This window comes from Microtus oregoni, unplaced genomic scaffold (assembly GCF_018167655.1).
Source record: "Microtus oregoni isolate MIOR12 unplaced genomic scaffold, Mior012 000013F_ref0000133, whole genome shotgun sequence".
Taxonomy (NCBI): Eukaryota; Metazoa; Chordata; class Mammalia; order Rodentia; family Cricetidae; genus Microtus; species Microtus oregoni.
This window is the reverse complement of record NW_024543072.1, coordinates 11,686,693-11,699,759: the sequence shown is the minus strand read 5'-3', so window position 1 is coordinate 11,699,759 and position 13,067 is coordinate 11,686,693. Positions and strand designations below refer to the sequence as shown.

General features: G+C 38.1%; 1 protein-coding gene across 4 annotated transcripts in view; it reads left to right on the top strand.

Moving 5' to 3' along the window:
- Shld2 (shieldin complex subunit 2) overlaps positions 1-13,067 on the top strand; it is a 94,519-nt gene that overhangs the window by 79,823 nt on the left and 1,629 nt on the right. For 2 of the 4 annotated variants that reach the window (XM_041662332.1, XM_041662330.1), the window contains 3 exons: positions 3,333-3,539; positions 7,980-8,208; positions 12,664-12,779. In XM_041662332.1, coding sequence (XP_041518266.1) covers positions 3,333-3,539; positions 7,980-8,208; positions 12,664-12,779 — 552 coding nt within the window. The remainder of the gene's footprint in view (positions 1-3,332; positions 3,540-7,979; positions 8,209-12,663; positions 12,780-13,067) is intronic. The other 2 variants (XM_041662331.1, XM_041662333.1) reach the window with 2 other exon arrangements.

The window sequence follows — 13,067 nt, the reverse complement described above, 5'->3', positions numbered from 1 at the left end:
ATGTAATGTCTGCAGCTTGTGTTTTTCAGCAGAGTGCTCTTATAAATGAGTTCCTTTCTGACAGAAGGCAGATGTTGGGGGAATTACATTAAGTCAAGTTACAATTCCTGGTGAATTAATTGCTATGTCTTGGGTTTTTATTACAGTTAAAAATATGAACTCTTAACCTTTATAGAATGCTTGCTTAAAAAGTATGGACCGGTGGTACATTGTTTAAAAGTCTAAGTTAATAATTCATGGTGCATTAAATTAAAAGGGGTGTTTCAAAAATTAGTACAGTATCTTACTTCACTGCTGAGAAATTCTGATTTTAACAGCCTGAGAGTTTAAATAGTGGTTTTTGAGTCACCTTACTCTGAAAATAATTTGGCATTGATCAACTGGTTCACTATTTTGTACTTGAATGAGGTAATGTTGCGGTTCAAACTTCTGTCTATCAAGTGCTTATCTGGAGGTAGGGTCTGTCCCACTTTCTCTTAATCATTAATAGCCCTAACTAGGATTTGAGATAAGTCTGACTTTTATGTTAGGATCAAATAGTGACAGATGTTTGTCCAGTTGTGAAATTTGGCAAACACGTATCGATGGCAGACATGATCAGTGAGCACGGTATCTCAGCTGTGAACACGAGTCCAGTGCATGCGAAGCAAATGTAGGTCAGGGGTAAAGTGATGGGGCAGAGCGCCCGCTGCTTTCTCAGTGTGTCTGGTTTAGGGTTAGGGACTTTATGCTGACAGAAGGAGAATCATTGTATCTCTAGATAGTTCCATGTCTTTTTAGTTAATACTGAAAACTTAGGAATCCAGGAATTACGATATAAATTGCTTTTGATGAATTCACTAATTACACCTAAATTTATTTATACCCTCATCATCTTAAAGTTTTAACAGCTGCTTCAATACATCAAGACAATGCCTTTTAGTAGAAAAATAACAATTTTGGAGGGTAATTTAAGGAAGCAATTGTACTTTCAGAAACTGTTAACCTTCTTTTTATTCATTTAGCAGTTCTTGAGGCCATCTCCGTATGAACTTCTAAAGTAGGCACTGGCTTTCATGTATTTTAAAAAGAACAAACTTAGCTCTTACAATCAGAAATGATCACCAAGTAGTCTATATTCAATAATAACGATAATAAAATTGATGTTTTTAGGGAGAATAGTAAGAAATCTCAAATTTGCATTTATTTGAAATACTCATTGCAAGCAGGAAGCTAGCATACTTTGTATGCAGCTTGCAGTGGTCACAGCTTAGATTCTAATGAGGGCACAGGCAACATAAATTATACTTCCTAAGAGTAATTGGGCTTGTGTGTAGTGTCCATGCTTGTAATTTCAGCACTTGGGAGATGGAGGCACGAGGGTCAGGAAGGAGTTCAGGGCTATAGTTGGCTACTTCGGTATTTTGAGGCCAGCCTGTGCTACATGGACCCTGTTGCAAATAAACAAAAGAATAATTAGGTAAGCATAAAATAATCTATACAGAATCAAATACCATTTTCACGCAGTTGTTTTAAAAAGAAATCTACCATTTCAAATACATAACAAAATATGATAAAGTACTCTTATAGCTAATTAAGTAAAGTAATGCAAATAACCCCAGTTTATGATTGTCTATTATCCAGAGTCACAGTTATATCTACATGGATGTTTATAATCCAGTTATATAGCTTGCCTACTATAACTTCCTCAAGTTTGCCATAAATCAATTTAGTTGTCTTACTTAGCTAGCTTCTCTAGAACCACAGTAACAAAACAGTGTTTAGACACAGTAGCACCTGTTCAAATAATGTGGTAAGGACTGATTTTTGTTGTTATTGAGACAGAGACTAGCCTAGACTGGCCTCCAACTCACCACGTAGTTGAGAATGGTATTGAATTCTGATCTTCCTGTCTTCACTTCTCAGGTGTCTGGTATTACAGGCCAGCACTCTTGTTCTGTATAGTGCTGAAGATCAAGCCCAGCATCTTATGCATGTTGGCCATTCTACTAACAGCCCAATGGTTCGAATCTTTAAACAACAGCAGTATAGACTTTCTTTTCAGATAATCATGTTCTCTGTTGTATATTCAACTTTAAAATTAGACTAAAGCAGGAGGTGGGTTAGCTGAGAGGAATGGAGGGAGGGGAAGCTGTGGTTGGGATGTAAAAAAATTAAAGAAAATGACATAATATTAAATTATTAATGTTACTGTTGGAATCATAGGTATTGTAAAACATCTACATATAATAAGCGTCTATTTTTGACCATTAGAGAAGCTTGTAGACTGTTTAAAATAACACAAAGGAAAGATGTGATGGCTAATCTTTATTGTCAACCTGACTCATCTGGGAAGACGCAATCTCAGTTGAAGAATGGCCCCATTTTCTTGGTCTTTGGGAAATTTCTCAATGGCTAATTGATGTAGGAGAACCTACCTGTGAAATTTCTAACCATGCCAGCCTGTTCTGTATAGGAAACTGGGAGCAATTCTGTAGATAGTGATCTTCTGCATCTGCCTCAAGTTCCTGCCTTGAATCTTTACCTTTGCTTTCCTTAGTGATAGACTGTTATCTTGTAAAATAAAATCCCCCCAATTATACTAAGGAAAAAGGAAATTTCTCAGCACAATTGTTTTCCTGATAACTAGTTATAGGCTGTTGGTAGAAGAACTGTGTTTAGTTTCTAGCACCTATCCAGTATCTATCTAATGATGCTGTCTATACAGAAAAACCCTGTCTCAAAAAAAAAAAAAAAGAAAGAAAGAAAGAAAGAAAGAAAGGAAAAGCTTATATTTTTAAAAAATCTGGGCTTCTTAAAAATACTAATTTAACTAGTATTTTTATTTGTTAATATTAATAAAGGCCTCAATGTAGAATTTCTTATATGGACATATTTGTCAATTCTGAACAGAAACAAAACAACAAAAATCAGTTCTTACTGAGGGAATTAGAATACCACACATTTCATTGTCCTAAAAAAACTCAACTAGTTAACAAAAAACCTTTCTATATCTCAAAATGAGAATGTGCTGTTCTGAAAGGCAGCTGTTTAGAGGGGCCAGGAAATTAGAAGAGATTCCTAAATGATATCTAGCCAGGTGTGGTGGTGCACACATCTAATTCCAGTGCTTGGAGGAGTAAGGGTTCAAAGCCAGCATGGACTCTATAGAGAGATAATTTGTAGCTTTTACATTTAATTGCTTTAACCACACAGTTATATTTTGTCTGCTTTGCCCAAATTCTTTAGTGATAAAAGTTATGTTTAGCTGATTTAGTTGGGTTAGTCTACTTAATCTGATTCTGAGCAGAGACTTCTTATTTTGGTGACATTTTTTTGTTTGTTTGTTTAAGATTGTATTTGGGAATTTAAGTACCTTTTTGTTCAACGCAATTGCATACTAGAAAACTTAGAGTTGCACACAACACTGTGGTCATCCTGCGAATGCCTGTTCGATGATGATACAAGAGCAATATCATTTAAAGCAAAATTTCAAGAAAGCATTCCCTCCTTTGTCAAGACATCAGACTTAGCAACCCACCTAAAGGATAAGTATTCAGGTATGGTCTTTACATATGTAAAATGTTTCTCATCTTAGTATAAGCAAAGAGGCTGCCATTTCTGAGAATATATATAATTAAATATGGAAATGAAATATAGCTGGGCAGTGGTGGCATACTCCTTTAATCCCAGCACTCTAGAGGCAGAGGTAGGCGGATCTATAGAGTAAGATCTCTTTCAGTTCGAGGCCAGCCTGGTCTATAGAGTAAGTTCCAGGGCAGCCAGGACTATTGCACAGAGAAACCCTGTCTTGAACACACCTCACAAAAGAAAGTGAAATCTAGATCTCTACAAATAGCTGAACCAGATTTTGATTTCTTAGTCTTCTGCCTCTAACTCTATTTTTATTTTAAACTATTAAGGAACACCTGATATTTTCATGCATAATTATGCTTTTGTCTTTAAACAGGGTCTCAATATAAAGCTTGCCCTGACCTCCAACTCATGATCCTCCTGCTCTTAGCCACTCCAGGGCTGGGATTGCAGGTGTATACCACCATCCTAGGCTCTGAGATTTTCATTGTTGAAAGGTTTTAACTGTAAATTCAATGTATTTAATAGAATTTTTGTTTGTAGTTTTCACGAAATTTGTTCCTTTAAATGATTGACATAGCAAAAATTATTGATGCACATTGATAAGTTATTGATAAGTCATTCTCCTTCTATTCTTTGGAATATTGTTAGACTAGGTAATGCTGTCAGTCTTACCTGATAGTAGGAGTTGGTTCACTCCGTTCTCTATTCTATTCATTTTTACTGATTGTAATCACTATTTGGTTTTAGTGATTTTTCTGTTTTCTCTTTTCTTCATCTTTCTTCTGATATATATTAGTTCTTTTTTTCTACCTGCTTGGGTTTTGCTTTTTCTCATTTGAGATGGAAATTGAGATCCCCGCCCCCAACATTGTGGACCATTAATACCATGAATTTCCTGTGCAGTAAAGGGTCTGGGTTTGCCCACGCTCTGTGAGTTGTGAGCTTTTTTCCTTTGGCTGCTAAAGACACCATTCCCATCCCTGTGGGAGCTCTGGGAATTGTTCTGGCCATGTAGACTTAGTCAAGATGTCCAAGGGGCCCAGACACTAGCACCATGGCCCAAGTCATATCAGATTCTGGCATACAAAGAATACTCTCACCATTCTGAGATACCTAGAGTGTTAGGAACTATGTACCAGGAGTGTGTATTTTATAACAAGATGAGAGTATAAATGTAGTCCTTGTTCCACTTTGACCAAATGGTAGATCAGCTCTCACTAGTCATGTTAATTCATATGTCTTGTGTTGATTAGTCTTCACTGGCAATTTGACTGGATTTAGATGCACCTAGGTGACATAACCCGGATGTGTCTGTGACGTTTCCATAGAAGGTTAACTAAGGAACACACACCCTGAATGTGGGCAGCACCATCCTATGACTGAATAAAAATGGAAAAAGGAGAAAGTGAGCTGAGCCCCAGCACCCATCTTCCTGAGGATGCAGTGTGCGAGCTGCCTTGCTCCTCTGCTCATGCCGTCCCCTTTAGCCGAATGCAGTCTTTGAACTCTGAACGAAAAATAATCCCTTCTTTCCTCAGTTGCTGTTTGTCTGGTATGTAGCCACAGGGATGAGAAAATAGCTAATATATGTGTATCTGTGCTTTACAGGATGAGTATAGACTAGCATTGCTGCATCATCCAACTAAGCTAAGAAAAATGCAAGAACAGAATGAAATGAACAAAAGCATTTTAGTTGAAAATAATAACTCTATTCTTAGAAAATAACTCCATATAAGAAATGCTACATTGAGGCCTCTATTAATATTAACAATTAAAAATACTAGTTAAATTAGTATTTTTAAGAAGCCCAGATTTTTAAAAAATGTAAGCTTTTCTTCCTTCCTTCCTTTCTTCCTTTCTTTCTTCCTTTTTCTTTCTTTTTTTCTTGAGACAGGGTTTTTCTATATAACAGCCCTGGTTGTCCTGGAACCCTCTTTGTAGACTAGGCTGGCCTCAAACTCACAGAAATTCACCTGCCTCTGCCTCTTGAGTGCTGTGATTAAAGGTGTGCACCACCACCATCCAGCAAATACAGGTGTTTTTAGTGATACCTTTTATACCACTTTCAAACTTGAAGTTGTTGTGGCAAAGTAGAATCCAGATTTACACTGAGTGGTGAAATCTTGGGTAATGAAGGCTTATATAAATTTTTAAACTGGGTTTACCCTCAAAATTCCATAGAACCCCAGAGATGGTTGCCATAGGAAAGAAGGCCATAGGCAGCAAAGGGCTGTGCCACTTTGCAGTTTTTATTTGTTTCTGTGGAGGAGTCAGCTTTATCTACTGCTTATACAAGATAATGACCTGTTAGGATCACTACCTAGAATTAGACTTAAAAATAAAAATAAGCAACCTCAGTCAGCAGATGAGGTGGCCCCAGAACTAATGATTAGTGGTAGCAGAGATACAGCCTCACTAGCTTGGGGATGATGCTGAGCACTGGCAATGTTTTTAGAAATTCTGGGGTATTTGGTACCCATTGGGTACCCAACTATACTGTTGTAGCCAGCCTTTGATAGGGTGTATTCAAAAGGCCTCTTTAGCCCTTTTCTTTCTCTGATGGTCAATCACAAGAACAGGCACATGGTTTCTGTCATTGTTTGTTTAAATATGAAGGTGGAAAGAGAACATGCAAGAATGAGCAACTTTTCATAGCCTTTTTTTTTTCCCCATTAAATAAAAGGCAAGAGAAAGGGGCTCTCAAGCTGGTGAGATGTTGTAAGTTTGTCTTCCTGCTGCCGCAGCCAGAGAAGGGCGGCTCCTTGTAAAGAGCTGAGCATACCCAGTGTCTCTGACAGGAGGCAGAATTTAGTGCCCAGCATTCTAGAATACCCCTGAAAGCAAAGTCCACTTTTACAGTGGCCTCTTCGGAATTTTTGAAAGAGGTATGCAAGGTTGTAAAATGATTATATGAAAAGTCTTCTGAAATTACTGCATTTTTCCATTTTTGTATGTGTGTGATTGAACATAGCTGTGAGAAAGAGTAATGTTGATTCTGCTACAGCTTATAAACTATGTGGCCACTCCCACTAAGTTATGTAGAGATACATGGCCTGTATAGAAGAAATGATGAAAGCATTTCCGGGCTCCAAGACACTCAGACAAATCAAGGATATTAAGGAGAGCCACCACTATTGAATTCCAAAAGAGAGAGCCAGAAAACCGAACAGGGGCTAACATGATACATCTTGATCTATAATTTTAAGAGGACCATGATGGTTAATCTTGATTGCTTTAAGAAGCACTAGGAATTTAGTGAAGTGCAACTCTGCATGTGTCTGTGGGATTTTTCCAAAGACAATTAACCAAGGGAAGGCCTGTTCTGTGTGGCGATATTTTATTTGTACTTTAATAAATAGAGCTTGCTTGAACATCAGAATGCAGAGCTCCCGTAGAGGCCACGGAGTGGTGGCACACACCTTTAGTCCTAGGACCTGGGAGACAGAGGCAGATGAATCTCTTTGAGTTCAAGGCTACCTTGGGCTACACAAGATTGATCCAGAAATAGATCCAGGTGTTGGTGGTTCACACCTTTAATCCCAGTGTTTGGAGTCATACACCTTTTATCCTAACACTAGGGACCTGGAGACAGGAGTGATATGGCTGGGCCGAGAGAGAAATATAAAGGGGAAGAGACAGGAACTTCAGCTTGAACCCCAGTTCTTGGGTTTTTATTATTTGTGCTACATTTCCAACTGTGGTGGCAGCATCTCGTTGGCCAGGGTCCAGATAGTAGAAAAGGGAAGGGAAAACTAGCTCCAGCATTCTCCCTGTTTCCTGGTTGCCATGATGTGAGCTACCCTGCTCTGCTCTCCTCTCCACCATGCCTGCACTGAGACCTCGGAACCCCTGAGCCCGAGTACATCTTCCTGCCTTTAAATTATGTCACATGTTTTGTTTCAGTGATGGAAAGATGACTGACAACAAAACAAAACAAAACACAAGTGTGCAAGCTTAAAGACACCTTTAAATGAGTATGGAGAGGAAAATGATGTTCAGATAGATTCATAGGATATACTGGTATGCAGAAAGGGGAAAATAAGTTAGGATCCAAAGATCATAGTAGATACAGTAGATATTCAGTATATGTGTAGTGAATAAGTTAATTGTTAGGTGAGTTGACATGCTTGAGGTTACAGTGAATGAAAAAGAAGCCATGCTCTCCCATCCACTCCTTTCAGAATGGTCATGTAGACTCACTCAGGTTCAGGCAAATCGTCCGTTATGTTCTAGGTTCTTTATGGAAGCCCTAAGTGAGTTGGGATTCTCTAGGAAGGGATGAATTCCAAGAACGACCTTGGTTGTAGCCTATACCTAACTGACTGTTAACACACTACATTGCTTGCTGTGTTTGTCAAAGATGTTGTTGGCTCTAGTAACTATAATATTTCATTTTTATATAGGAGTGGTTCTAATTAAAGCCAAGGTTTCAGAGCTGGTGTTTGCTGTCACAGCAGCTCAGAAGATAGCTCTAAATGCTCGCAGTTCCCTGAAGCATATCTTCTCTTCTCTTCCCAACATCACATATGCCGGCTGTGCACAGTGTGGCTCGGAACTGGAGACAGATGAGAACAGGATCTACAGACAGTGTCTGAGCTGCTTGCCATTTGCTAGGAAGAAAACATTCTATAGGTAAGGAAACAAAGGGTGATGTTTTGTTAATTTGATGGAAAATATTTATTGCATAGGTCTGGAAGTGACAAAAAGTTCAAATATCAATCTTTTATAATATAATTAATTGAGAGCTTAAGCAGGAGAATGAAATTTCCCTGAGTGACAAATACCAATTTTTGAAAGCATAATTTCCCAGTAATGGATAAGATTATTTTAAAGAATTATCTGGATCTAATTGTCTTAAAACAGGTATACTGAAGACTTTGTTCACTTTTAATCAACAGCTGACTGTTCCATCATAACTCATTGCCCCATCTTGGTATCTAGTGACACTGTAAAAGTTAAAAGTGTGATGTGACCTTTCTGTGAGTTATTTGCAGAGGCCGGGGAATATTTGTTTAGCCTTCAGTGTTTCATTTTCTCACCTTTACTTTAGACGTGAAAGACAGCTAGTCAATATATGTTCATTGGTAAAATTGTTGCTAGCTCAGTGAGAAGCACACGGCTTTCAGATAGTGTTCAAAGTCTTGGATAGTCATTGTTTCATAGCCATAAAATTGCATTCGCTGCCTGTTATTTCCAAATATTGAAGTCTATCAAAAGTAAATACATGTGTATTCCATACTTTTATTTATTTATTTTTGTGTTGTTGTGGACAGGGTCTTGTTACGTAACCCAGGCTAGTCTCAAACTCCTAATACTCCTAAGTGATGTGCAGTGTGCCCGTGAAGGTCATGTACAGAAGCTCGGTCAGAAGCCTTAGTTCTCTTTGCAGATCCTGATGTTTGTTAGAAGCGAGTGAATGAAGCTGGGCCTGTGCTACACATGCGTGCAGCCCCAGTAATTGGAAGATTAGTGTGGGAGCTCAGGTTCAAGGTCAGCCAGGACTACACAGTGAGACCTTGTCTGGTTTTTATTTTTTATTTTTTTTTTTTTTTTTTTTAGATAGGGTTTTGCTGTAGCTTTGGAGCCTGTCCTGGAACTAGCTTTTGTAGACTAGACTGGCCTCAAACTCACGGAGATCCGCCTGCCTCTGCCTCTCGAGTGCAGGGATTAATGGCGTGTGCCACCACTGCTCAGCTCAGAATTGTCTTAGTCTGGTTTCCCTACCTATACTTCCTGCTTGGCTACCTACTCCAATCAACATTTTATTAAACTAATACAAGTAACAAATTTTACAGTGTACAAAAGTATTATGCCACAAAAATTCATGCCTTGTAATTTGTAGTTAATTGTATATTTTCTTTGTAAAATGTTTTTATTGAGCATTAAGTCACATGTCACCATAGAAGTTCACATGTGGCACCCATATCCACACAATAAAAATGTAAGCATTTTAACTCTATAATTTAGTGATTACAGTGCATCCACAGGACTATAGACCCATTCTCCTTAGCAGTCATATTACTCCTCATGGTGGAAACAGCTAACCTACTTTCTGTTGCTCTAGATTTGCTGACCTGAGCATTTCACACAGTGCTCACATAACGTGGGATCTTTTGTGACTGGCCTCTCACACAGAGTTCTCAAAGTTCATCTATGTTATGGACTGCGTCCATACTTTAAATTTTTATTTATTATTATTATGTATGTAATACGTATGTGTCCATGTCATGGAGGTAGGAGGACAGCTTTGTGGAGTTGGGTTCTCTACTTCTGTGGCGACCCAGTTAGCTTTCTGTTGCTGTGATAATCAACACCATGACCAAAAGCAACTCGGAGAAGCAAGGGTCTCTTGGGTTATACTTCCAGGTAACTGGCCATCAGTAAGAGAAGTCAGGTCAAGAACTCAAACCAGATCAGAAGCAGAAACTATGGAGGGACGCTGCTGACTGGCATGCTCCCTAGCCTCTGCCGAGGTAACTTTCATAGACAGCACAAGACCCCTGCCTGGAGATGGTACCCACAGGCATGCTCATAGCCCTTAGACCAATCTGATGGAAACTCCCTCAGATAGATCACTCTGGGCTGTGTCAAGTTGATAGTTGAAGCTCACTAGGAGACATAGAGTCAAGGCTTGCACAGCAAGTACCTTCATCCTCAGAGCCATCTTGCTGGCCCTAAATTATTTTTTCATACAAGTGTTTTATTATTTGCCTAATTATTGAAGAAATGTTTGAGTTTAGCTTCATATCAAATACTTTCTTTGAGATTTTTACTTTGAAAGCTAATGTGAATAATATCAAATTATGAGAAAATGAATATGGTCTTCTTTAGTACTCATTTATTAATAGCAACTGAATTATATGTCTTTTGTCAGCTTTATTTTGTTTTAATTTTTTTTCAGAAATATTAGCATGTTTGCAGTTATCTGTATGTCTACATAATTATATATCTCTATAATCAGTCTGTACATCTGTATCTATCTTAATATTCTTGTGGAAATCACTTTGTTCCAAGAGTCTTGGTAGCTTACATACTATAACCAAATATATCAAAAAATTTTCCTGTCTTTTCCCCTCTGAAGAAGAAATTTCCTCTTTCCACAGAGGAGTATTGGCAGTATTCTTATACTCTCCTGAGCCCAGATCTTTATGATAGGTTCATGCTTTCCTTTTTCCATTTAGTTTTTCTTTTATTTTATGTGTATGAGTATTTGCCTACATATGTGTTCCTGGTTCCTGCAGAGGATGTTGAATTTGCTGTGTAACTGAGACACAGTGGCTTTCACGTCTGATTTTCTTGTCTCTGCTTCCCAAGTTCTGGGATTATACGTGTGCATCATCATGCCTCGTTTCTGTGGTTTTGGGGATTGAATCTAGGATTTATGTATGCTAGGCAAGCATGCTAACTGAGATACATCCTTAGCACAGTATTTTGTTTTTATTGCAAAGTAATATTCTAATATATATATATATATCCTATATTATTCATTCATTCATAAGTTGATGAACATTGGAGTTGTTTTCTCCTTGGGGGGCTGCTGTGAACATATGTGTACATGTTTTTATGTAGACATAGTTTTCACAAATTTGGGTATGTGCCCCAGAATGTATTTGCTGTTAGGTATGTGTTAACTACTTAAAGCATGGCCCTGCTGTTTTCCAAAGCAGTTGTGCAATTTTACATCTTACTGGGAAGCAATGTGAGGGTCACACTCACTCCACATCCTTGATACTGCGTTAAATCTCTTTTTAATTTCTGTTGCTTGAGTTTTGGTGTCAGATATAAGAAAGGTATCTTTCTTAAGCCAGGGTCATGGAGATTTATACCTATAGTTTCTTTCAAAGGCTTAATATTCTTAGCTGTTTATATTTAGATTTATAATTTGCCCTATATTTATAATTTTCCCTGTTTCAATGCAGGTGGTATAAGAAAGAGTTCAATTTGCTTCTTTGCATAGTCATATATATTTGTTCTAGCATGATTTTTTAAAATTATTTTATTGATTTTTTTTTTTGGCTAGTATACAAAGTAGTGGGTTTTATCATGGTTTCTTCAAATATTCGTTTTTTTTTTTTTTTTTTTTGGTTTTTTGAGACAGGGTTTCTCCGTGGTTTTGGAGCCTGTCCTGGAACTAGCTCTTGTAGACCAGGCTGGTCTCGAACTCACAGTGATCCGCCTGCCTCTGCCTCCCGAGTGCTGGGATTAAATGTGTGCGCCACCACCTCCCGGCAAATATTCGTATTATTATAATTTGTTCTCATTCTATCCTTTCTCCATATGCCTCTTCAGGCTTTTCCAGCTGATTCCTTTTCTTCATACAGCTAGTTCTCTCCTCTGCTTTTATAAATATGATATTTATTTAAAATCTTATCTTTAGTATACATGTATAGATAATTACATATATCGGATATATAAAACTTTAGCATGGTTCTCCAAATGTAATAAAAATATGTGGTATTTGTCTTTCTGAATCTGACCTCTTTTACTTAACATGATTTCCAATTGTATTTTTTTCCTGTATATGTGTCCAGCATGGTTTATTGAAAAGGTTATTCTGGCCCACCTTAGCAGCATTGTTGAAAAAAAAATCTAATCTTGGAGTTAGCTGTAAAGGTCAGTAGTGCGGCCTTTGACCACCATGCATGAGCTCTGGTTTGGATCTATAGCCCCTAACCAACAAAACCCAAATCCCAACCAACCAACCAACCAGAACAGTAGCAACAAGAAGATAAACAAAACCACACACGTACACACACACACACAAACAAAACCCCGCTTCTTATAAAATTCCCTACATCCTTGGATGAAGGAGCCAGGTTTGTCTTGCCATGAGTGTAAACCAGCACAGAGCACCGTCCATGGCTTTTATAGAGACTTGGTTTGTGTTTTCTGAAATGAAGAATGGAAGGACAGAAGAGAGCAGAGAGCACGAGAGAGAATAAGAGCAAACAAGAGACAGAGACAAGCAGAGAGACACAACCTGGGATTATGCGGGTAAAGGGGTGAAATCTGCATCATGCTTTGTTTTCCTTCGCTAAATTCCTTTCTGCTCATGCGTCTGAGTCTAAATACTCTTATTTTTTCTAGGCCGGCTTTAATGACCATAGTTGATGGAAGACATTGTACTTGTGTCCGTGTAGGGTCAAAGATGATGGAACAGATTCTTCTCAACATCTCTCCAGATTGCCTCAACAGAGTGATAGGTAAAATAGCATCTACACTTCACAGTTGTCCCATGGAGCTGTTCACGAGACTAGTCACGACGGAAAGGGCACTGTGCTGTAGATGAAGCTTTTCCCTGTCAGTATAAAAGTAGGGAGATAGTTGAGTTTGAGTGAAACATGAAGGTAAGATCTCTTTTCATCTGTCTTCGTACATAGATAAAAGAAGGAAGCTCCTAGTTTCTTTAGTCCAAACTCCTAATTGGTCAGCAAAACGCTAGGAATAGTAGTTAAACAAATGGTAGTTAAATACTAGCGAACAGATGGATG